This window comes from Paroedura picta, chromosome 12 (assembly GCF_049243985.1).
Source record: "Paroedura picta isolate Pp20150507F chromosome 12, Ppicta_v3.0, whole genome shotgun sequence".
In the NCBI taxonomy this organism is placed as follows: Eukaryota; Metazoa; Chordata; class Lepidosauria; order Squamata; family Gekkonidae; genus Paroedura; species Paroedura picta.
Genome location: NC_135380.1, coordinates 31,376,285 through 31,401,907, shown reverse-complemented (window position 1 = coordinate 31,401,907; position 25,623 = coordinate 31,376,285). Strand labels below are relative to the sequence as shown.

General features: G+C 44.7%; 1 protein-coding gene across 8 annotated transcripts in view; it reads right to left on the bottom strand.

Annotated features, from left to right (window-relative positions):
• Positions 1–1,430: 1,430 nt before the first annotated feature.
• Positions 1,431–25,623, bottom strand: part of FKBP15 (FKBP prolyl isomerase family member 15) — a 37,244-nt gene continuing 13,051 nt past the window's right edge. For 4 of the 8 annotated variants that reach the window (XM_077305416.1, XM_077305413.1, XM_077305417.1 and 1 more), the window contains 20 exons: positions 25,279–25,327; positions 24,776–24,895; positions 23,810–23,906; positions 23,005–23,108; positions 22,319–22,412; positions 21,340–21,446; positions 19,625–19,732; positions 18,998–19,092; positions 17,952–18,054; positions 17,455–17,487; positions 13,187–13,358; positions 11,411–11,547; positions 10,558–10,713; positions 10,078–10,230; positions 8,509–8,601; positions 7,390–7,500; positions 6,631–6,738; positions 3,764–4,407; positions 2,734–2,827; positions 1,431–1,546 (listed from right to left, as the gene is read on the bottom strand). In XM_077305416.1, coding sequence (XP_077161531.1) covers positions 1,472–1,546; positions 2,734–2,827; positions 3,764–4,407; positions 6,631–6,738; positions 7,390–7,500; positions 8,509–8,601; positions 10,078–10,230; positions 10,558–10,713; positions 11,411–11,547; positions 13,187–13,358; positions 17,455–17,487; positions 17,952–18,054; positions 18,998–19,092; positions 19,625–19,732; positions 21,340–21,446; positions 22,319–22,412; positions 23,005–23,108; positions 23,810–23,906; positions 24,776–24,895; positions 25,279–25,327 — 2,653 coding nt within the window. In that variant the 3' untranslated portion in view covers positions 1,431–1,471. The remainder of the gene's footprint in view (positions 1,547–2,733; positions 2,828–3,763; positions 4,408–6,630; positions 6,739–7,389; positions 7,501–8,508; positions 8,602–10,077; positions 10,231–10,557; positions 10,714–11,410; positions 11,548–13,186; positions 13,359–17,454; positions 17,488–17,951; positions 18,055–18,997; positions 19,093–19,624; positions 19,733–21,339; positions 21,447–22,318; positions 22,413–23,004; positions 23,109–23,809; positions 23,907–24,775; positions 24,896–25,278; positions 25,328–25,623) is intronic. The other 4 variants (XM_077305421.1, XM_077305418.1, XM_077305419.1 and 1 more) reach the window with 2 other exon arrangements.

Here is a 25,623-nt window from a genome sequence, read left to right as displayed (position 1 = left end):
GGGGGAAAGCAGCAACCACATCTTGGAATAAAATATCAGTTAGTATGCCATTCTCTGCTGAATTAAGTATGCTGACCCCCCCCTCCAAGAATAGCAACATCAAAACACCATTATGTACCAGAGGCCAATGCATATGCCATGGCGATCCTGTTGATGCAATTTCCAAAACAGTTCTATGTTGTCATAGGTGAGTTATGTGCATAATCATGATTGGACAATTGAACATTAAGGTAATCCATTCCGTGTCATCTTGAGTTTCTGAATCAAGCTGGCAAGATGAGCATCCCAAAATCTTGTTGTACTGCCACGATATAAAGAGGCAAAAGGAATATCCAACGTACCCCTAAAAGGTACATGTGTAACAGTTCATTTCGAATACTGCTCTGTGTCTCAAGGGCAAAATAGACAGCTAATCCCATATGCCAGGTAAAAATTCAGTAATCTGCCCCAGACATTAGGAAGATTCATGTGTGGGTGGGGGGCCTCATGGATACAAGGAGGGCCCTGAAATCTCTTCTCAAAGTGGGCTGTTTTACAATGGAGGTCACAATGATTTGTGTTGTGCAAAACAACTTGAAGGCGAAAAGCTAGCCAGGACTAGTTTAACATTTCATCAGGTTGGCTGGTAAATCACATATGCTCCCCCACAACAAACAGACACTCACTCACTCTCAGGTTACTGGGACAGGCTATCTGAACAGGAGTAAAGGTCGGCATAAATATGCCCAAGGTCAAGAGAATAACACTCACTAACTCTCGCCCAGCAAAATAATAGCAGGATCATCCATGCATGCTGCCACTCTCTTTTCAGAGACCTCTAGCAATTCAGATTCCCCAGAGTGAGTGGGCGCCTAAGGAATTGCCAGTGCCAAAGGGTTGGACCCTCCTGCGACACCAGACAGAAAGTTGAACAAAATGCTAACTGAAGCCCCCACTGCCCCCTTCCATATGCAAGTAAGGCATGACAGGGAGCTGGCCCATGATCCTAGCCAGCGAGTACCTTCCTGCAGCCAAAGTATGCAGAGGCATGGTTTTGTAATTACAGAACCTTCACCAAAAGTATTCCAGGCCCAGGGAGTTGGAGGGGGAAAACTGAATATCTCTGAGTCTTTATGTTAATGTTCACATGGAGAGGGAATCCTGCAGCTGGGAGGGCATGCTCCCAGCCCCTCTTCCATCTCTTTATTTGTGTAAGTAAGATTAGCAGGACAGATGTGTGCAAAGTGCATGCGAGAGAGAGAGAGAATTAGTATGCCTGCTTCTTGAATCAGTCCAGGCGCACAGAAGTCGGGGCACACAGACAGGGCCTCCAATCCCAAACCATACAAGTAATGGTCAGCAACCTGCAGAAGCTGCCCTGTCCCAAACAAGCAATCCAGTGAGCTCTGCTAGAACAGTTCCATCCATTTCAGGCCACGGTTGCTCAGTCATTTTGCTGCATGAAGTCTCGCTGTGTTGTTTATCCAGCTGCTCACCCAAGCCAATCCAGGTCATCATCATCATCATCTGCAAAGAGGGGGGTTGGAGGAGGCCGGCCCTTCATGCTCTGAAAGTCCCCAAGAGACCAGTTAGGTCGATACAGCTGAGCATAGGAGGAGAGAGTTACAGACAAGGCTGCATATGACTTTGGCTAAGAAAAGTGGGGTTCTGGGGTATCACCACCATGATATCTAATATTAAAAATAGGTGGCTTGCATCAGTCCCAGATGCAACAAGGCTGAGCCATCTACAGACAGTTTCTACATATTCCTCAGGTTCACGGGGCACTTAAATTAAAAGAAGGAAATCCTGCAAGACCAGGTGGCTGAGGGCTGAGCATGCTCATTATCCCTTGGGAAGTTGAGAATGAAAGGAAGGAAAAAAGAAGGAGGAGACAGACTGGCTTGCTCAACCCCTTAAGAGCTCCTTAGGCAGGAGTATTGGGATCAGGGAAAGTGTCCCCATGGGCCCCCATTTGACCTCACAATCTGAAGTGCCAGTAATCGGGACAAAAAAACAGGACAACAAAACCCAAAGAAGTGGTTTCCACAGACTGGGGAGATTTCCTGGCTATGAAGACAATGACTGGGGTGTGTGCTTATGTACAAATATATATTGAATAAAGCAGGAACCCACTCCCCCAACCAGACTGATGAGGACTGAGCATGTTCAATAGCCATCAGGAGGCACGGAGGATTGTTTGTCAATGGAGAGGTGATGAGAAGGATTACAACCTGGCCTGCTCAAACCCCTACAGGCTTACAGTAGCCTGATGGGAGCAATTAGCATTGGTGGAAAGTCTCTCAACCTGTTTATCTCCTTCCACTCCTCAAGTTCCTACTTTGTTTTAAGCAAATATGCATCCATTTCCCTGCCATTATTACTTGATAAATTATTATGCTTCAACTACCTACAGCCAAAACAGGGAAGAAGAGAAACTCCCCTCCTCTGACCACCATCAATCATGCTCAGACCCCAAAAGGATTGCACTGAATGTTATCCAAATTCATTCTCCAATTACAAGAACTAGAAGTTTTTAAACAACCCACATCACCAGAACAGCAGAAAGGCAGACAACTGGTCTGCACCCAATGCCCATGCTTTTGAACACACAGAGGAAACCCAAAGAAATGCCTCAAAGCACCAAGCATGGATGTGCCAATATAAATAAATAAATGGCAGTGCATTCATCACTGCAGAACGCTTGAAACACCAAGCCCAGACTCCTGTAGGAATGAGCTCCTCTCCACTTACCAACTCTTCATCTTCATCCTCTTCCAGTGGCCCTCCTGATGTTTGGGGCTTCTGAGTTATAGCTTTAGATACGTTGCTCTGGTCTTCATGGGGGCTGAGGAAAGCAAGAAAAGAAGGAAAGCAGAATTATCTGTCTTCAGAAGGCCAGGGGGCAGATAGATGCACTATGAAAAAGCTCCTGTGAACAACAGAGCCACAATCCCACTTACTCCCCATCTCTTAGCATTTCAGTCCTAGGTTGTACTCCCAAGTTGTAAGGGATGGTTAAAAGGTAGCTGGTTTTAAATGGTGGTTGGGAGCTAAACTATACAGCTTCTGTAGTTATTTCCTTGCTGTCTTAAGAGGGCTCAGCATGGAAACAGTAATGGGGAGGGGTCCACAGCTTAGCTGGCACTGCTGTTGAAAGGTACATGGGCTGTAAAATAAAGCAGGGATGGGTAAGAAAGCACCCACTGATGCCTGCCTGGTAAACTGAGGTTCTTGCAAAGACCGCTGAACTAGGTGGACCTTGGCCTAACGCAGCATGAGCCTTCCAAAGCAAAAACACTAATCCAGGTTGACAGAACATAGATTAGACAGGCCTTCACCAGAACAATATCTTGTGGACCAAGGGAAGGGGCCATGACTCAGCGGCAGAGCATCTGCTTAACATGCAGAAGATCCTCAGGTTTAATCCCTGCCATCTCCATTTAAGGATCAGGCAGTTAAGTGATGACATCTACCTGAAACCCTCAACAACTGATGCTAGTCTGAGTAGACATTAGTACCTTTGATGAACCAAGTGTCTGATTCAATCTAAGGTAGCTTCTTATGCTCCGTGCTTATTCCAATATTTAAAGGTTTGGTAGGCTTGTTGGGATTTTAAGAAGGGGGAGGGGATAAGCAGATCAATCAAGACTGAAGCCAGTTCATTCTGTCCTGCAGCATGCCTGCACTGTGAGTGAACGGGAAGGAACTGAAACAGATGTAACTCAAGGCAGGCATGAACGCGCGCACACACACACACACACACACACTTCCCGAGACTGACCCAGAAACTACTTGAGAAGAGCAGGGTGCCACTCCTTGCTGCACTTCTGCCGAGCCATGCTTTTCAGCTGCAGTGGCGATTTCAGAATCCTGGGGTTGGCCATCCAGGCAATGCTCTTCTTCTCTATCTGGTGCCAGGATGGGTTCTTCCACCTTGTGCTCTGCCTCATCCATTGCTGGCTTGGAAGGCTCTAGCATTCCTGATGCAGTGAGTGCTGAGTTTACTGTGCAGGTTTCATTCTCAGCACTTCCCTCCACCTGTTCAGTGCAACTAGAGTGTCTGTTCTCTTCAGTGGCCAGGAGCTCTGGGGCTTCCAGCTCAGTATGAGGCTTTGGGGTCTGATGAAAGGCAGAGGGTGTCCGTTCTTGCTGTGATTCCGTGGCCTGTGCCTCAGAGACTGCAAGAGCCAGGCTGCCCTGGGCTCCTTCAGGAAAGGCAGAAGGAGGATGAGTCAAGGCCTCCTCTGGAGGGTCAGGGGGAATGGAAGGCACAGAGAGTGGTGGTTTGTGTGGAGAAGAGCTTCTGGGCTCCTCCTCTGGTCCCACAGGGCTTGCCCTTTGCTTCTCTGCAGGGCCTGGAGCATCTTCTTCACTGCTGCTCTCTCCCCCCTCCTCATGCCTCTCCAACAGCTGCAGTGTTACTGTCTGAAACCAAACAGATAAGAGTGAGAAGAGCTGCTTGTCACAAAGGCAAAACAGCACTCATGGCCATACTCAAATCGAAAGCCTTCTTTTTTCCTTCCTTTAGCAGGATTCTTCTATACTCCAGGGTCAGTCAAAAGAAATACATTTCCTTATATTTGTATCCCCTATACTGGACTTATCAATGGAAGTGTTACGGGCCAATGAACTGAAATTTACTGAATGTCAGATTTTAAAAGAAAATTGGTATATCGCCCCTAAAGACATAGCAGGAGCAGCTAAGGGTTATAGTGGGAAATGTTGAATGTCAGGCTATAAATGCATCACTATTGTATGTGGTAAACTTATCCAAAAGCCAGGAAATATTGGATTATGATTCATAATGAGATGAAGAAGATACTGAAAATTATATTTGTATGAGATCCCAAATGTATGTAATTAAAAATGGTACCAAATAACATTAGAATGTATAGTAAACTTGTTAAGTACATGGTAACAGCTGCAAGGATTCTATATACATCAAGATGAAAAACAGAAATTAACAGAACTTGTGGACTGGTCAAACAAAATGACTGAATATGCGACAATGGCAAAATGTACATATCTGATGCACAACAGAATAACAGACTTCAGAAGAAAATGGAGTCCTATCTTAGACAATATTGGCTCTATAGATCAGTAAAATGAGATGGAAAGGAATATCTGAGTTATAAAATGTAATATTATGAATATTTTCTTCTTAAAAGCTGACCTAAAAAGAGATTTTGTTTTCCCCCAGCTTTGTTTTGTATGATAAAACAGTAGCTTAAAGTTTTTGAGAAATAAGTTGTGTGATATGCAATGCACTACTTAATTTTTTTAATGCAGAGGGGAGAGTCCACAAATTACCCAAAATGCAACAGAGCCATCAACACCCAATACAGAAACAGATGGACCTCAACTCCGTACATTTAATCCAACCCCCTCTTGAAGTTTCTGTGCTTGTAGCCACCATCATTTCCTGAGGCAGTGAGTTCCACATGTTAAATACTCACCCAGCAAAGGATGAGTCCTTCCAGCTTAACCTCACCCAGCTGCCAATCTTAGCCAGGTACCTTCTGCTAAGGCAGGGGTAGTCAAACTGTGGTCCTCCAGATGTCCATGGACTACAATTCCCAGGAGCCCCTGCCAGTGAATGCTGGCAGGGGCTCCTGGGAATTGTAGTCCATGGACATCTGGAGGACCACAGTTTGACTATCCCTGTGCTAAGGGTTGGCCAGGTAGGCACTCCCTCCCTTCTTCCAAGGAACAAGGTCCATTTCTACGGCCATTTCTTTCCCTCATCTGCTTCCGTATGCTATAGTTACATGGCATCACAGAGAAAGTACAGAACACTGAGCTGCCTGCAGAATGCAGCTTCCAAATAATCTCATCTTAAATATTTAAAAAAACTAAAAAGCAAGTTCCTAGCCTGTCAGGTAGCAAATATATGCTTTAAAAGTGTGCCCAAATCTCAGAAGACAAAACAGGCGAGTCAGAAGCAAACAGGATTTCCATGTTCTTGCTTCCCGGGTGACCAGCAACACCAGAATTATGCAATACCACTAAACAAATGTACATTTGTGAATGAATGAATTTATTTGCATAAAGCCATAGGCCATTGCAAAACAATGCCAAATATCACAAAGGTTAAAAGATAAATTATAAAACAATAGAGGATTAATAAAAATACAGTACAGGTAATAGAATTAGCTGAGTAACACCTCCCAAAGAGACCTCATTAGCCCTCAACTTCTTAGCAGCCTGAGCAAACAGATAAAACTTTATAAGAAATAATCCTCAAATTCTGATAACAAACAAAATTTCTCTGCAACAGCTTAAACCAGAAAGAAGCAGAACAAGACATTTGGCCCTGAAGAAGAGTTGGGTTTTATACCCTACTTTTCACTGCCTGAAGGAGCATCAAAGCAGCTTGCAATTGCCTTTCCTTCCTCTCATCACAAAAGGCACCCCATGAAGTAGGTGGGGCCGAGAGAGCTCTGACTAGCCCAAGATCACCCAAGATGGTTGCATGTGGAGGAGTAGGGAATCAAACCTGGTTCCTCTAGATTAGAGGCTGCCGCTTTTAACCACTGTACCACGCTGGTTCTTCATAGAGTGGGCAATCTAAGACAACTCAACAAATGTACATTTGTGTGATACATACAATTCCATATTAAGAGCAGCCAAATTCCGTATCAGCTCTACCTTAATGGTGTTCATGACGATGCCTAGGATTTCTCTGCCGACATAGGACTCCTCTAGCTTAAACTGACCCCGTAGAGACTGAAACACTCGGTTCATTATCTTCTTTACCTGAAGAAAGACATATCCAGAAATCAAAGGGCTGAGAAGCAAGTTCTCTCCTTACCAAGAGGGAGTAATGGAGTTAATAAAAAGGAAATCCTATATTTGTATGATGGGATAGTTGCATGGCTGTGTTATTACAGCCATTTCTACCAGCATTTTCTGAACTTGTGGGAATGCTGCAATACTCTTCTTGGGAGGAGCTGCAACCTCCAGTCATCCAGGAGAGAATCATAGAATCATAGAGTCGGAAGGGATCTCCAGGGTCATCTAGTCCAACCCCCGGCAGAGTGCAGCAAATTCACAACTACCCGCCTATCCACAGTGACCCCAATTCCATGTCCAGATTATTCCCCAACCCCCCCCAAAAAAACCCCTCAGAATCCCTGGTCAGTTTGGCCTGGAGGAAATTTGCCTTCTGACCCAAGAGTGGCAATCATATTTCCCTGGGCATGCAAGAAAGGGCCGCAAGAGCCAAGCTCAGACACAATCCCTTCTGTCCACCCACTTACAATCTACCTAAGTTCCCAGAATCAGCATTTTCTGCAAGCTTCCTGTCCATGTGATCCTCTGTAGTTCCACAAACCCAGCACCTCCCATTGCACACACTCTCTGGACCCCATTCAAGACAATGCTGAAGAAAAGGTGGGGGGAACATACCTCTTCTGTGGAGTCGACAGATGAAGGCCTTCCATGATGTTCTTCAAGTTCTTGGATCTGTTTCTCATAGTGGGCCTTGAGAGCAGCTACCTGGGACTGTAATGCTAAGTACTGGAGCGGGAGAGAAGGAAGTACTCAAGTCAAGATGCCCATAAGCCTTTACAAAACATGTCAAACATGGATCCATTAAAAACACAGCACTGTTACAATAGTGGATTAACAAATCTATAGTTGTACGATTTTTAAAGAAATGATTAAAATGATAAAATAACAATTAACAGGATGCATCACCAGTCACTCCAGCAATGCAATCCGAGAGAAGGAAGCAGGTTATACACCAGTGCTACATAGCAGATAGAGTGCTGGGCTTGAGACGTAGAGTTCTGGGTTCAAAAGTTGCTCAACCTAAAGTTCTGTACAAGGAACCTGCTATCTTTTTTATTTTTAGCCTTGCTTGCTTTGCAGGGCTGTCGTAAAGCTGATTTTATGAACTTAAACAGATTATGAGTGGGAGGGCAGGAAGGGATGCGCCAGTGTTTGTCTCCTGTGACCCTTTCTTGCATACCCAGGGAATTCCTGATTGCCACAGTGGGATGAGAGGTGAATTCCCTTCAGGCCAGTCTGAAGTCTGGAGATTTTTGGTGGAGGGACCACTTGGGCATGAAATTAGAGTCACCATGGGTGGGCAGGTAGTTGTGAGTTCCTGTATTGTTCAGAAAACAATAATAGAATCATAGAGTTGGAAGGGGCCATACAGGCCATCTAGTCCAACCCCCTGCTCAACGCAGGGTCTAGGCTTGGACTAGATGACCCTGGAAGTCCCTTTCAACTCTATGATTCTATGAAAGCTACAGTTTGGTAATTCTACATGGGTGTCTCTAAGCTCCTTATTAGATAGGGCTGTTAGAGACAGTTTCCATTTAGTCAAGTGCCAGGAAAGGGACAGAAACATGATGGTCTGGTGGAGTGTTTTTTATTTCACGATTCCCAACCCAAGGACACAGCTTTGTGCACAGGCTTTTGGACATGTCCAGTGCTGTCCCCATTGAGCATGAGGCAGAAAAAACAGCCAAGAGGCTTGGCACGGAATGTGGGAGTGGAAGGGAGAAGAGTTCTCACCTTGTTTTTCACAGGCTCGAGCTGTTCCAATTGCTCCTGCAATACAGAGTGCTTCTCATCCTCTGAACTCTTTGTGGTTTTCAGCTGCAATAACTGGAAATGAAGCAAATTTGACATGTAAGCCACAGCAGCAGCTGAGTATACTCTCATTTGCAAGTGTGTGCCCCTTGCAAAGGGTTAGGAACTTTGTATTCAGCAAGAGATTCCCCCCAAAACAATACACGAGTCACACTAGTACAAACATTATCTACACTGGGATCTTTTCCTTCAAAACAGAGTTCAGAAGGAACCTGAAACAAATTGGACCTCTGCTCACTCATCTTTGGGGAATACGAGCTAGAGACTCAACCTGTGCACACTGCTTCAGCCATCTGAGGGCATAAGTTTGTGTAGAATCACAGAATCATAGAGCTGGAAGGGACCTCCAGGGTCATCTAGTCCAACTCCCTGCAAAATGCAGGAAATTCACAACTACCTGTCCACCCATGGTGACCCCAATTCTATGTACAAATGATGCATCTCCCCCTCAAAAAAACAAAAAACAAAAATAGAATCCCTGGTCAGTCTGGTCTGGAGAAAATTTGCTTTCTGACCCCAAATGGCAATCAGCATTTCCCGGGGCATGCAAGAAAGGGCCACAAGAGCCAAGCTCAGACACAACCCCTTTTGCTCACCCACATAATCTGCCTTTCACAAAATCAGCATTTCTGTCAGATGGCTATCTAGCCTCTGCTTAAAAATGTTTAAAGGAGAACCCACTACCTTCCAAGGAAGCTTGTTTCACTGAGCAACGGTTCTAACTGTCAGGAATTACTTCCAAATGTTAAGCCAAAATTTCTTTCAAATTAATTTCATCCCATTGGTTCTGGTCTGACCCTCTGGGGCAACAGAAAACAACTCTACTCCATCCTCTATGTGATAGCCCTTCAACTACTTGATGGCTATCATATCAACTCTTCGTCGTCTTCTCTCCAGGGTAAACAAGACAAAGCTCTCTCAACCTTTCCTCATACATCTTGGTTTCCAAACACCTCACGATTCTTGTTGCCCTCCTCTGGACTCACTCTACTTCATCTACATCCCGCTTCAATTGCGGTGCCCAAAACTGAACACATTACTCTAAGTGAGGTGTAATCAGAGGCAGCAGAATAAAGCCATCCTATTCACCTCTTGCGATCTGGACACTATGCTTCTTTTGATACAGCCTAAAATCCCATTGGTACTTTTAGCCACTGAGTCACACTACTGACTCATGTTCAGTGTGTGGTCTACTAAGACCCCTAGATCTTTTTCACACACACACACAAGACAGGTCTCCCCCATCCTGTAATAATGCATCAGTAAGTATCCCAAGGAAATGTGCAAGGTGGGATCTAGGCACTGGTGGAGTGAGGACCTATGGGAAGAAGCAGGGTAGCGAAGGAAAGGATGAGGTGCAAGCTAAAGAAGCATGGGGAGACAGATGGTCCCAAAACTGCATGATCAAGAATTGTGGCATGCCTTCATTGAGCTGTGGAGGAGGAAGGAATGCATACACACGCGAGCACATATACAAAACAGGTTACCTACTTTCTCTTCCAGCTGGGACACTTTCTGCAGCTGGGCATCTCTTTGCTCACACATTTCCTGGTACTGGCGAGCATGCTGCTCTTTGGCAGTGGTCAGCATACGCTCACATTTGGCTTCCCACTGGGATTCCAGTTCTGCCTGCATAAGAGAAAGCTGCCAGCCCAGAGGACACACTTGTTAGTCCTGCATATGACAATTCTGCCTGTATCTTTTTTTTCACCATTGCTGCCCACTGGCTTTGGACGCTGCTCTTGTGAAGGTGCATCCCCAAGCAATTCAAGATTGGAGGCAGTGCCTGAGCCCAACATTAAAAAGAAAAACGGACTGAGGTGGAAAGAATAGCGGTCAAGACTTTTAAAACAGAACTGTTACAGAGGACAAAAGACCAATGTCTGCTGCCACTCCCCCCACCCCCGCTCCGCCCCCCGCTTCTCTGGCAAAAGTCAAGGCAGTGTTCCTTTGATGTCTTCGTCTTCTCACCTGCTCAGAAGCTGCTTGGTCAGTCGACGTCCGAGCCTTTTTCAGAAGCTGCCGGAGTTTGTCCAGCTCCTCCTGGTAGGACCTGCGGATCTCATCCATTTCTTCTTCAGCCTGTCCTCTTTCCAAGAGGGATTTCTTCTTCCTCTCAGCCAGATTCTGAAATGGGGCGTGGGGGAATCACAGCCAACCCTCTCCCTGTTATGCTAGTTTTCTACCTTCAAGAAGGTACTTAGTTTTTAAATAATGGGGAACATTCAAAAGTAGAATGTCTTACTAGCAATCTGATGTTTTGGGCCACAGCCAAAGAAATTGCTCACTGCTTCTTTTAACAAGTTTATTTCACATTATACATGACACCATTTTATTGTGCTATTTGTATTGCTCATTTTTTTGCACCACAATATGGCTGAGAAGAAAACCACAGATTTTCTAAAATCAAACAGTGTAGTCCTCTCTACCACTTAATTCTGCACATACATGGAGCCCTTTCCCTCAGGCCAAGGGAAACAATATCACAGAACTCCACAATCATAAAAACAGTGACATTTTCTGCTGCCTTTTCAGAGTATTCCTTGCAGGCTGGCCATAGAAAGGTAAATAATAGGAAGAGAAGAGCTGGTTTTCTGTAACCACTTTGTATTACCCGAAGGATTCTCAAAGTGAGGCAGATGAAGCTAAGAGAGCCCTAGAGAACTGTCTGGCCCAAGGTCCCCCAGCTGGCTATACATGGAGAACTGGGAAATCAAACCTGGTTCTCCAGATTTGAGGCTGCCACTTCTAACTACTAAATCAAGCTGGCTGTCAATAAAGAAGCAGTTACTATGCAGATTCTGTGCCTTCCACCGCTCCCTACCTTCTCCAGATTCTCCTTTTCCACACGGAGATCGGAAAGCTCTTCTTCCAGGGCTGCCAGCTTGGTATCCAGCTGCCTACGGCTTTGCCTCTCAACTTGGAATTTGCTTTGGGTGTCCTCAGATGATTGTTGAAGTTCTGTGGAGGGCAGGACACAGAGTTGGTCTCAAAATGCACCCTTCCCCACAATGAGATCTCAAAATTTAAAAACATTTAATCAAATAGACTATTTATACTATATATTATTGTTATATACTATATAAACTATTTATAGTATGCAGTCACCCTCTGGCAATCAAGGAACTCCATGTGGCTAGAATGCACAGAAGTGCTGAGTATGCTAATTTCTCAAATGTCTATGCAAACACATACATGAGATTGTGCTCCTTACAATAAACCAATTCAGAAGGTCAGTATTAGCATTATGCTATACATGCCATAACTGATACAGAGACAGAGTGGTCAGCCTAAAACAGCCCTTTTGAACCTTTTGAGACCATGAGGGAACCTCTGAAATATTTTTCAGGCTTCAAGGAACCCCAGAAGTGGTGACATGCCCCTTCATCAGAGAAGTGGGTACGGAATTCAGTCAAGCAATCATTTGCAGTTTCCACTATAGAGAAAAAGACTAGGCCTGTGGAACAACAAGGACAGTGGGCTCCCTGGAACTCTGGTTGGGAATCCCTAGCCTAAAGTCACCTAATGCAGGGGTAGTCAAACTGCGGTCCTCCAGATGTCCATGGACTACAATTCCCAGGAGCCCCTGCCAGCAAATGCTGGCAGGGGCTCCTGGGAATTGTAGTCCATGGACATCTGGAGGGCCACAGTTTGACTAGCCCTGGCCTAATGAGTTTGTGGCAGTGGTCATAACCGAACCAGAGCTACAAGGCTCACCTTCAGAGCCTTTGTGTTCCACCAGCTCTCGGTGCCAGTTCTATCCTACAAAACACCCATTTCCAAAACCCAAATGATTTTAGCAATTTTGAAGAGATACAAATGTTTGCTTTTATAAAAACCCATATGCGCAGCTTCTTTGAAAGGTGAACTCTTTGATTTTACTCATGCAGGCCAAGAGAAGGGCCCCTTTGCAGGTGTTGAGAAGCTAACTTTCTTATTTCATTTATTGAGAAAAAAATCTAACTCATTTTTCAGTAAATGATGTTCTCGGAGCAATGTATGCAAAAAAGAACAAACGACAGTAAAATCAGTTGACCTGAACAACTATGCAAATAGATTTATAAAAGCTGATCCCCAGCTAATGGGTACCGGGTAAACAAATCAATATGGCCTGGATGAATAAATGACTTTTAAAAGCTTCCTTAACACCACCAAGGTCACTGCTGATTTCTGGGGACCCCTCAGAGTTTTCAAGCCAAGAGAGGTTCAGAAGAGGTTTGTCATTTGTCTGCCTCCACATCATGAGGCCTTAGCTCCCACTAAAAACAGCAGGAAGACGGTTCCAAAGACTGTGAACCACCACCGAGGACACTTTCACTCATACTGAATAATGGACCTGGCAATCCACTTTCAATGCACATTGCAACTGGATTTTCACTGTGTGAAATAGCAAAATCAGCTTGGGAATTGTCACTGAAAGCACTAAGTATGCATGTAAATGATCCAGAAGAGCCCATATAGCCTTGACCACCAACCAAAACGGAACTCTTCATCAAGAGGCACCACCCCAAGAGCAAACGCTGGCAGGGGCTCATGGGAATTGTAGTCCATGAACATCTGGAGGACCACAGGTTGACTACCCCTGTTAAGGTACTCTTACCAGCCAGCTGGGCCTGCAGCTGATTGAGCTGGCTGCCGTGTCTCTCCGCCTCCTTCAGGGCAGCATTCAACTGGGAGCGCAAATCCATCTCCTTCTTTTGATGATCAGTTAGCTCCAGCTGAAGCCGGGAGATCTGCGCTGTGGCAGCTGCCAGCTCCTCGGCAACTTTGACCTGTGAAGTGAGAAAGAGATTGCAAAGGAAAAAATCCTCAGGAAGGCTCTTCCAAAAGGATTCAAGAGATGGCTTATCCAGAGGGCAGCTTCGACAAGCAAGCCATTAAGCAAATTTTGGACCTGTTCTGCTGGGACCTACAGACCCATGGCAAATCTAAATGTAGGAAATTAGTCTGAGTCAGTAAGGGATATATGTAAAATCAGAACTGTGCTGTAACCAACAGCCAGGACCACACTGAATGGAAAGTTCCCCAATGGACAAGATCAACAGTTTTCCTAAGTCAGGATTTTGTTTCAAACAGCAAATGGCCTTCTTGAATGCCACAAGCAGGGCATGAAACCAAAAGCTTCATTTATTAGAATCATAGAGTTGGAAGGTACCTCATGGGTCATCTAGTCCAGCCCCCTGCACTATGCAGGACACTCGCATCCCCATCGCTCATCCACAGTAACCTGCCACCCCCTTAAGCCTTCACAGAATCAGCCTCTCTGTCTGATGGCTATCTAGCCTCTGTTTAAAAATTTCCAAAGATGGAGAGCCCACCACATCCCGAGGAAGCCTGTTCCACTGAGAAACTGCTCTAACTGTCAGGAACTTCTTCTGGAAGTTTAGATGGAATTTCTTTTGAATTAATTTCATCCCATTCATTCTGGTCTGTCCCTCTGGGGCAAGAGAGAACAATTCTGCTCCATCCTCTATATGGCACCCTTTTAAATACTTGAATACTTGGTATTGTTACACAGCACCAGGGATTCACAAGCATACTGCTCTGAACTTGGAGGCTGCATGTTATCACGGTCAATGTGATCAACAGACAACTCATGTGACCTGTCCTTTCTTAAAGCCACCCAATTGATTTACTTCCTTTATACCCCACCTTTTTCTCCTAAGGGGGACCCAAAGCAACTTACATCCTCCCCCTCTTGATTTTATTCTCACAGCAATCCTGTGAGGTGGGTTAAACAAAAGAGCATGTATGACTTGCCCATAGTTTCCAGGAAAGAATGATGATTCAAAAATGGGTCTCCTATATCCTAGGTGCTCAAAGGCAATTTACATGCTACAAAAATGTTGCTAAAGCTCTAGAGCAGGGGTAGTCAAACTGCGGCCCTCCAGATGTCCATGGACTACAATTCCCAGGATTCTCCTGGGAATTGTAGTCCATGGACATCTGGAGGGCCGCAGTTTGACTACCCCTGCTCTAGAGTTCCTTACAGATTCAAAGTCTCGGCATCTTTCAGAAGCACTGGGGGCACCATGTGTTAAGAACAAAGCCAGCTGGGGATCTTTGTGTGAGAGTTAAGAGTGCCAAATCTCAACAAGATATTTGCCCTGTGTCTTGATTGCCCTATTTCAGTCTACAGGTGAGGGCTCACTGGATTAAATGCCTCCTCATGATGGGATAGTGGTGGATGGGCAGAAACCCCACAGCAATGATCTGCTGCTATGTGATTCTCAGGCTCTTGTGTAGTAGGCAGGGTCAGACTAGGATCCAGGAGACCCAGGTTCAAATCCCTACTCTGCCATAAAGGCTCACTGAATGATTTTGAGCTTATCACACACATGCAGTCTATCCTACCTCACAAGGCTATTGTGAGGATAAGCTGGAGATGGGGAGAACAGAACTAAGGCACTCTGAACCCACCCACCCCCATGAGGAGTAAAGTAGGAGAAGAACTGAAGATCTCAAAATCCATCAGAACAGCACGGGAAGATGTATTGCTCAAATAAGAATACTCTCCAATGTGCAATATTCTCAATGTGCAATATTATTAATGAGTGGTGGATGGATGGGCTAGTTGGAAGTGTATTAAATGTAAATTATGGTTTTAAATTTTAATGTTTTATGACTTATGTTATCAGCCCTGAGCCTTATGAGAAGGGCAGGATAAAAAAATAAGCTTATTATTATTAAATATTGTGTTCTCTCCTCCTTTTGCATTGTCAAATTTCATGACAAACAACAGTTTGCCTTTACACATATGAAGTGCCAAATGATGTTTTGTGCTTGGGCCCTGCTAACCCAGCTAGCCAACATCAAACCAGCATTTGTAACCTCGATTTGCAGGAGGGGAAAAACCATAAACAACTCACTACAAAAGCAGAAGTGTATGTATCTGCATAGCCATGCACAAATGGGAATGCAGCAGTGCGCAAGCCTAGAACCCCCCCCCCCCCCCCCAGGCTTGGTCACAAAGCAGCAGTCCCAGGTTTGCCATTTCATATAAAATCACCTTGGAAAAGAAGAAGAAAAAGAAGAACTGGTTCTTATGTACTCCTTTTCTCTAGCAAAGGGAGTCTCAAAGCGGCTGACAATTACCTTCCCTTTCCTCTCCCCACAACAGACACCCTTGTGAGGGAGGTGAGGCTGAGAGAGCCCTGATATTACTGAAGAAGAGTTGGTTCTTATATGCTGCTTTTCTCTACCCGAAGGAGGCTCAAAGCAGCTTACATTCGCCATCCCTTTCCTCTCCCCACAATAGACACCCTGTGAGGTAAGTGAGGCTGAGAGAGCCCTGATATTACTGCTCAGTCAGAACAGGTTTATCAGTGCTGTGTCCAGCCCAAGGTCACCCAGCTGGCTGCTTGTGGGGGAGCAGGGAATCAAACCCGGCTCACCAGATTAGAAGTCCACATTTCTAACCACTACACCAAGCTGGCTAGGCTAGAACCCATCTCTCTGACATGGTAGTTTCCTGGCCAAAACTTTGTTTGGTGCAGAGAAGCCCTCCAGTCACTTGAGCTCACACCAACACCTTGAAGTGGTACAGCTCAAACATGCTAGGACAGAGATAAACATTTGTTACATTTTTATAAACTTCCCCCATTTCAAATTGGATTGTTTTATATACAAAGTGAGAGTCCAATAGCGCTTTGAAGACCAATGAAGCTTTATTCACTGTAGAAGCTTATTGTATCTGAAGGAGTATGCATGCACACGAAAGCTTATGAAGGTAAGTCAGAAAGTATTGCTACTAGTTTCCAGTTCATGCATGAATGGGTTTATTCCGAACAAAAATGTGCTTTAATATGTCTCTGCAATCAGTGGATGATGCAGACAAATTCTTGCATCATTTATTTTCCATCACGACAATGCACCTGCTCATTCTTTGGAAGTAGCAAGGGGATTTGGGGAATTTTACTATGGGAATTTTGTTTGAAAACCTTACACCATCTACCCGACAGCCCTGATCTTGCCACTTCAGACATTTTTGTTCCCAAAACTCCAAAAACCCTTAAAAGGAACACAGTTTGAGTTCCCTGAGGATGCCAAAACTGCCATTTTATCATAGTGTAACATAGACTTCTTTGGGGGAAGGTTAGCAATGTAAACATAGCCCTCAGAAGTGTATAGACCAGGGGTAGTCAAACTGCGGCCCTCCAGATGTCCATGAACTACAATTCCCAGGAGCCCCTGCCAGCAAATGCTGGCAGGGGCTCCTGGGAATTGTAGTCCACGGACATCTGGAGGGCTGCAGTTTCACCACCCCTGGTATAGACCAAGATGGAGGATCTGTTGAGAAACAATAGCTTCACATATTTGATTTGTTTAATAAAGTTTTCTATGATTTTGTAGCAACACATTCATACCCTTACGTGCCTTGAATAAAACTTGGTTGGTCTTAAAGGTGCCACTGGACTCAAACTTTGTTCTGCTGCTTCAGATGAACAAAGCTACCCACTTGAATTTTGTTTTATGTATGTTTTGAAATTCTTTGTTACCTTGCAAAATCACTGCACCCTAAATAGTCTCCAAATATAACCATTCAGCCTAGCAGCATAGCCTGTAAGCCTGGGCTCTCAGCAGAAAAAAATAACCATGCAGAGTCCAGGTCTTCCCCTTGCCACCAATGATGATACTGCCTCTGAAGCATTTGAGATTTGCATGGGAAGGTTCTGCTTCTGAAGTGTGTCCCAAATTTTTAGTGGCCTTTGGCTAGTGTAATTCACCCTACTCTACACTAGTACCTTGGCTATGTCATCATTGGAGAAAGTCTTTGTTCACTTGGGTGAGAAAGTGTAAATTGGGGGTGGGGGGTGGGTGGGGAAGGGGTATTCCAGATCTTCTGGACATCAGAGGACAATGCCTCACCTGGTCCCAGCCCTGTTCCAATGGCAGCATGTGCTAACAGGGGGAAAAAGCAGCAACAGGAAAGGAAAGTTAACACCACCAGCATATAAGCAGAAGAGAGTCGTCAGCAGAGGAAAAAGTTAGCAGAGCTGTGGGGATGAATGGAACTGGCTGCTTGGCACATCAATTACCAGACATGGTAGATGAATATTTGTAGCTCTAGCATCACTTCAAGAACAGCACATATTTAAGAACACTAATTACAGATTGAGTTATGCTGTAGTGCCTTTTATCCACTCACTTGTTGTCAAAAGGGAGCTGAAGTGTAGTTAAAAACGTTCTACTTTCCCCCTTATGCTTCAAAGGATGTGTGTGGGCAGAACAGGGTTCTGATCTAGAACAGTAAACCCAATTTGAGAGGGCTCCAGACTGGTCATGATCTTGGGCCGCCATTGCTCTCCTCCTGACAGCCTTGTTCACTGTCCAGACTTCTTGACCACCACTCCTGCAAAGTTTACCTTCTCCTGCTCAGCATGCAAGACCCTTGCCTGCGTATGCTCGTTGCTCATCTGCAGTGAGGTGTTCCTCTGCTCCATCAGGAGGTTGCTCTGCTCAACATACCTGGGAAGAGAAGACACATTACGTGGCTTTAGGAATCCTGATCGCAGGATTGGTGTCACAGAGGTGTCAAACTCGTTTGTTAAATTTGTTGGGTTGGGCCATATATGTGCCATAAAATGTAATGCCAGGTACCAAAGATATAAACTTTTATCAAGCACCCATTCTCAACCTTTTGTTTGCCGTGGCTCTTTTAGGAGCTCTTCTCAAATTCCAGGCCCCCCTGCAGTAAACTGGCTGCTTGTGTAATGACCTAAACTAAAAAAGGCCTATTTTATTTATTTTTCAATTGGTATCCCACCACTCTCTCCCAACTAAGAATGAACTAATTATATTTGACGTACCTTGTCTTATATATACAACAGATTTCTAGAACATTCGAACCAAGAGAAGCATGTGTGTTCATTTCCCCCCTTGAATACATTAATTCAAGCACACACAAAGGAACGGCTTACATTATTTCTTTTTCTTTCCCTTGACAAAGTTTGAATATTCTAACTTTAATGATGTCACATGTGACAAAAAGGGTATTTCACAGTTCAGTCACCAGGGCACCTATAAACACCATGGGCTCCTCTTCTCACACTTTTCAGTCTGTGGCCCCTTTCAAATGGCAGGGCCCACCAGGGGGGCATATGGCCATCATTGAGAATGGCTGTCATAAAGGACACTTGAAATACAAACATGCTTAAAACAGTAAATCTTACAGCAGTTCCTAACTTTATTTCCATGATGCCCGCCCTCCCACTTACATCACCTGTTACGTATTAGAGGAACACCTCATGCACCCCACATTCAGCTCAGCTGTATAAGGAAATAAGGCCTCTGTCACTGTGTGCTCTTAAACATAAATTTACTCATGCATAAATATTGTTCCTCTACTCCACTGAGAGATTGCTCTGCTCCAAAATGCACTTCTGCAAGGGAGAGATCCACCTCTCCTCACCTCTGGTTGCGATCAATCAACTCGCTAATCTTCTCATTCTGCTCCTCAATCCGGCTGCTCTTCTCAAAAATCTCTTGTTTCAACCTCTCATTCTCCTGCAACACAAGCACAGTGCAGGAGAGGACCAAGATCATCTCAGAAGAGGAACAAAGGGGAAAACATCACTGAGACCTAAGGGCTGCCTCCCTCCAGATCCCATCTCTCTTCCCCTGGGGCAGCAATTTTCAGATTTTTTATTTCTACAAATACTTTCTCAAAGTTCTGATACTGTTTGTTGAGCACTGCAAAGGATTCTGGGGGCACAATCCAGAATGTAAAGCGAGTTTGTGCTGGGCAGTGCCCAGACTTCTCAAGCCAGTATCCCTGCATGTGCTCAAGAGCATGTACCTGAATACCCCTAACAATCCTTTGTGGCTGTTCATTGCAAGGGAAAATGAACGGGATCCATGATGCCCTGAAAAGTTTGAAAAATCTTGGACAAGGAAAACAAAATCTCTTGGGCATTCATCTATTCAAGTGAAATTATTTCTTCTCTCCCCCTAAATCTCCTTGGCAAATCTTAGTGGATGAGTTTCTCTCTCCAGAGAGCCAACAAAGATATCTTTCAGAGGCTAAATTGCTCCTCACTTGGATGATGCGCTGGATGTTGCTCATGATCATAGCTGTTTCCATGGTAACAGAGGAGCTTCCAGGCAATAAACTGTGGCTGGAGTTCTGCTTCTGCAGCTCATTCACCTAGAAAGAACAAAGTTGCAGTGTTTAATATCAGCCCATAGGAGGCAGAGAAAGCCTGGGTTGGCCAGTAGCTTACCAGCTCTCTCAAGGTGACCAGCAACAGATTCCAGGGTATTTGCATATTAAAGGGGCAAGCTGCAGCTCTACCACACTCAGGCAGTGCATGAAAATTTCTTGCTCTTCTCCCCAGGCTACAAACCACTAGTTGAGCAAGGACTCTTTCTCAACACTGGCTAAAACAGGTTAGCACTGTAGAGGAGACCTCGCAGAGCTTTTGCTCTCCTCCCCTCTGAGGGCCAGGAAGAAGATTGGGTAAGCTGTACTTAGACAGAAAGGGACAGGAATGAGGCATGACTTGAGGGGAGGGAGACAAGTGAATCAGTTGCAAGCATGGCCCAGACTGATATCCTAAAGAGTAGGATATCCCTACGAGTCCAGTGGCTCAGCCACCACTGAACAGAGAGTGACTGGGGGTTAGAACAAGCTATTCCTATTTCCTAGGAACTAGTACTGCATAGAAATGGGAAAGCGTTCAGTTATCTGGTACCATGGTGACCAAATCCCTCAGCTGCATCAGTTGGATGCGTTCCCCAACAGCGTGAGTGATGCAGGAAGATGAAAGGTAAAGCCAGGCCTGCCTGAGGACTTCTGGCTTTTTCTTTATTCTGCACACCAACTGCTTTTGAGTGGCCCAGCCATCAAGCTCCCCCATGCTGCCATGCGTACGTACCACATAGCATTATAAGCTAGCAGGATAGCTGGCACTGGGGTGCTCGCTGGGTGCTCACAAAAGGACCAGAGAAAATGAGAATGGAAATGGGAAGGGCTTGGTGGGCCGTCTGTGGAAAATCTATAATGACTGCCTGAATAACAGAGGCTCAATAAGAGCAAGGAACTACAGTGCCTTTAGAGCAAGCAGCATAAGCCTCCTGCCATGATCATTTTTTGTACTGTCACCTATCAGCAGGGGCTTGTAACTGGTTGTAACTGTTTTTATTGCTTTGCACTGCTTGCTTGTTTGTGTAGCCTAACTGCCAGTCTTCTTCTCTGGGAGTATAGAACTGTGGGAGAGGAGAGTTTGGACAATATCAGTAATGCTGGCCTTGAGCCTGTCTTGCAAGGATGATGTTATGTGCACCAGGGTGCAAGACCTGTTGTTGTCCCCCGGGAATGGGAAAACCCTGCCTGTTGTCAGTTGGAGGTGAGGTTTTGGGGCTATATTGATTTCCTTTCAAATGAGTTTCAGCAAGAATAGTTATGTTTGGTAATCCTACCTCAACAAGCTGCTTTTGCTGCTAATGCCAAGTGTGTTCACTGAGTAAGTCAATGGGGATATGACACAACTGGCCCCAAATAAGCTGTGCTTTATGTAGCTCAGGAATCCACTGCACTAACTTTGGTCTGAGGTGCATGGCTATGTAACAAAAGCAATACAGAACCTCCATATGCAGGAACAGTAGACCCCAAACACCAGATTTTGGACCACCCACAGAAACACTGAATCATCAGTGCTCTATTTATGAACTTCCCAGTGGCTACTAGCTGGCTGATGAAAGTAGACCTTTGGTCTATGTTCATTCTTATGTGGACTTTAAGAACCCCATTACCTTGTCTGCTAGATTATCTAATTTATCGGCCACTTTGCCAACAGCAAGGCGGATTTCTGTGTTTTGCTGCCTGGCCTCTGTCATCAAAAATGAACCAATGTCTCCAGCTGTAGCAACAAGAAAACAGCATGCAAGTTTTTAGAAAGCTGTTCATATTTTAGGTTTACAGGTTTTTCAGTGTTAAAGAAATGGAATATAAAAATCAGAAAACGTGCATTGCAGTATTAAGTCTATTAATCTAAGAAAAATGTACAGAAGAAAAAGAAGGCATCTTCCATCAAATTACTCTTTAGTACAGATACTGCACATAAAATTTTTAATCTACTTTATAAATCATCCTAAGCAAATACTGAACTGAACACAAAGAGTCCGTTCCACTACTTCCTTGCAGAATCTATACATATATAGATAGTAACCATTTTCCTAAAAAGTTGGAAAACACAGTTTTGATTATTGCTGCTTCTCAGTGCAAGGATTTTTCCTCTACCACCATTAATCTGACAGGCTGTGTCACATCTCACGGCAACAGTGAGTAGTCTTCTCCTCCCCCAATGCTTTCCAATCAGCCGTCAAGAGATAAAAATCCAACAAAATGATTTTTAAAACACTCCAAAATATTTTAGCAACAAAACAGCCTTTGGGAAAGGTAGCAATGAAAGGAGCTCAACACACTTTTTAGAATTTCAAAGTTAGGGGTGAGTTTGAGTGAAAAGAGTCTTGGTCTGCATGCTGACTTTTCCCACCTCAGCTAGCACAAGCAAGAGGAGAAATGCACCAGATGCACAGGAGAGCACTGTGAATGGAAGTGGGTGGTCAGCTAGTGCAGAGGGACAATTGTTCTGGTGAGGTTGAGGGTGGCTTGCCAAAGGCCTCCAAATTCCTGGCTGAGGAGATATTCGAATTAGGGACTTCCAACACATTCCAATTCAGAACAGTTGAATTACACACCCACTAACACCCCCCCTTTTTTTTAGCATACCTTGAAATGGAGAGGGGTACATTGGCCCAACAGGTTGGAGCTGAGAAGCTGCAGGAGTGGCTTGTGGGTAAGCATATGTCACCCCCGCATATGGCTGAGGGAGTAAGGGTGAAAAGAGACAGGCTTAACAGAGCAATTGGCAAAGCCTCAATTTGACAGAACCCTGAAAATATTATTTAACTTGTGAAACAGACCCTGTGTGTGTGGCAGGGTAGGGTGGTCAAATCCCATTTAACAGCACAATTTATATCCTTCATGTCTTGATAAGTCACAAGGGTCTATTGCTGCAAGGCCAGCTTTTGAAGTCGTAACAATAATGTTAAGGGGACAACCTATTTCTGTTCAGCTGACAGTTTTAAAATCAAAGCTTCCAGACTTAATGATTTAGCGTTTTGGATTTCCATAATGCATCATGACCTTTATAATCACTCTCAACCTATGAGGCAGGATGCTTAGTCCTGATCTCACAGGTGAGGAACTGAGGCTGAGAAGACAAGGAACTGAATCCCTAGCAAAGGCATGATTTGAAGACACACTTCCTATGTCTAATTTTCTTGACCACAGAAGAGACAATGCATTGGTGTAGTAACGCCATGAAAGACTTTGGCATGTGCAATGCAGAATGAGTAGAGATAAATGTTCTAAATGCAGCATCTTCTGATAAAGAAACTCCATCAACTATGTACCTGAAAAGCATGAGCTGTCCCAGGAACACCTGAATGCGACTGAAGGGCTGCAGGCATGATGGCACCAGTGGACATCTGCAGCCCCGAAACAGCGGGCTGAGAAACTAAGAAGAAACCAGAGAGGTTTACATTACTCAGTTCTGTATAGAGAGGCTATACTTGTTATGGTAGATGAAATGTGCCACCCCTCATTTCTCTGCATGTTTCACATCCATGCAGCATTTTCACCCTAGCCTACATTGTTCCTGGCCCATTGTTATCAATCACACCCTGTATTTCTAGCCTGAGATAGTCTATGTAGATTTCCTAAGACAGAGTTGGCAACTGGAACAGCACCAGATGAGCAGTGATGGGAACAACTGCAACAAACTGCACAACAATGACAGTCACAGATCATACAGCGTAGCTACAGAAGCTAAGAACTAGGACTGCATATATGCTAACAAGTAAGTGTACACAATGTGGCAATAGGTTCAGAATTCAGCTTCCTCCAAAATATATAGTTAAAAAAACAACAACAGCATCTTGCTGTTACGGCTGTGAAGACATCTTGTTTACTATAGTTTGAGAAGCCAGAAGGGTATATACACCTCTGATTGTAACATGTTTGTGCTGAATCACATTATGTGAACTGCATTGAGATCAACTACATGCAGAAAAGCAGCATACAAATATCGCAACAAAGGGTTCCAGGTGGTGGGGAAGGAAGGCTTCAGGCCCTTGATCTTCTTTCATGAGACTTTAGCAAGCAGCTCATTGAGATTTGCCCCAAGAACCCATAGCCCTGAACCTTTCAGCTCTTTACCATTTGCGGTCATCTGAGGCAGGTTTGTCTGAGGGGACAGCTTTAAGGGGGAGGATGCCGCTGGCTGTGTTGCTGCTCCTCGCAAGGAATTTGGGTCCTGCAGGGGGAGGGAAGCCAAACAGAAGTGTTTATTGTGTATATGCAGCATCTTCTATATATGTATGCATGACCTTGATTTTACTACATTGTCTTGCCTTTGTACCCCACCCTCTGCATTATAGTACACCATGCTTTAGGCAGTGTTTTCTAGTTTGGTAATCCTAATCTTCCTGTGTTGTTTGCTGGATGTCTTCTGCTGTCAGGCTGAATGATTTGTTATGTTTTCTAATCCACATTGAGTCTCAGCAGGCTATAAGTGTAGCTAATAGATTACAAATTGCTTTTAATGGCATGAAATGTCACAAACGAGAAGAGATGGGAGAAGTGAGGACCAAGCCCTGCTACCGAGAGAACCTGATCCTGTGGTAGGGTTGCCAGGTTTATATTGGAGCTTCCCCTCTGGCGCAGCAGGAGACAAGATAGCCACAGCATCTTCCAGCTGTTCTTTCCCTGACTCTGTTGCCCACCTCCTATCAAGCAGTCTCTACCTGCTCAAATAAGGTGTGCGAGGGGAAGGTGATGGTGGGAGGAGCTGCAGATCTTCTGTTACATCAGGTTACCCAGAAGTATTGTGCTGACTTTGGGCTGCAACTGGCAAGCTGCCTGAATGGCATACAAGACAAGCCTTCCAATCTGAGGACAGCTAATTCAATAGAGGTCTTTGGTTAGGACCTGTGACCTGGCAAGGCTTAAATAGCAACTTATCATTAAAGGCTGCTGTTAGTGAAGCCTCCTAGCTTGTTCCACCCCAAAGGATCAGGAATAATCAGAATTATTTTGGCTTAAATCCCATTTAAAGGATGAAAGACATGCAGGAACATCCCAAACAATGTCAGCACCCCGTATGACCTCTCAAAGCAAACCCACCTCTATCTCTGAATCACTTGAGTCAAGCTGAGCAGGAGCTGTGCCTGCAAGGAAAGGCAACATGGGCTGTCCCATCTTTGCCATCCGTGAAATCAGCTTTGCTTTCGCTACGTCAGGATTCTGGGAAAGAGGAAACAGGGTTTTTATTGACTGGATGAATTTGATTACTACACCACCACCCCAGCAAGCTCAGTGTGATGTATAATTACAAAACTCAGCAATAGATAAAGTTAGATAAAATAGTTTAAAATTAGTTTAAAATAATTAACAACAGTTAAAATTCTGTCGGCAACAACAAGCCATTTTCCAGATGTTTTCCTATACACTCCCCAAAGCCACGGTACAGTCCGGGGCTTCTTATAATAGTGATAAGTGGGTGGGGCCGAATAGATGTGACCAAGTCATTGGCCCCAACCAAGAGCTTGCCCGAAGAGCTATACAGGCCCTGTGGAACTGTGCTTGTTTGAGCTGAAAAGAATCTCAAATATAGAGGTTTGGCATACCGCTAGCTGTTCACTGATGGAGTTGGATTTCACCCGCACAGCAGGCTCCCTACAAGACAAAAAGGAGTTTGATACTTCTGTGCATTACAGAAGCATTCTAGGGGTCTTAAAACCTCTGATGTACTCAAACATTGCCCAATTAAGCAAACTGGGGTCTGGCATAAATCCTACATGAAACCTCCAGGTTCAAAGGCAGCATTCCCCCACCAAGTGATGCAAGGGGAGAGCAGAGTAGAGCCGTTACATTCAAGCCCTGCTGCCTGAGGGCCTAGAGGCATCTGGTTGTCCAGAAACAGAACAATGAAGCAGGGGATGGTTTAGCCATCCCAGAAGGACCTTATTAGC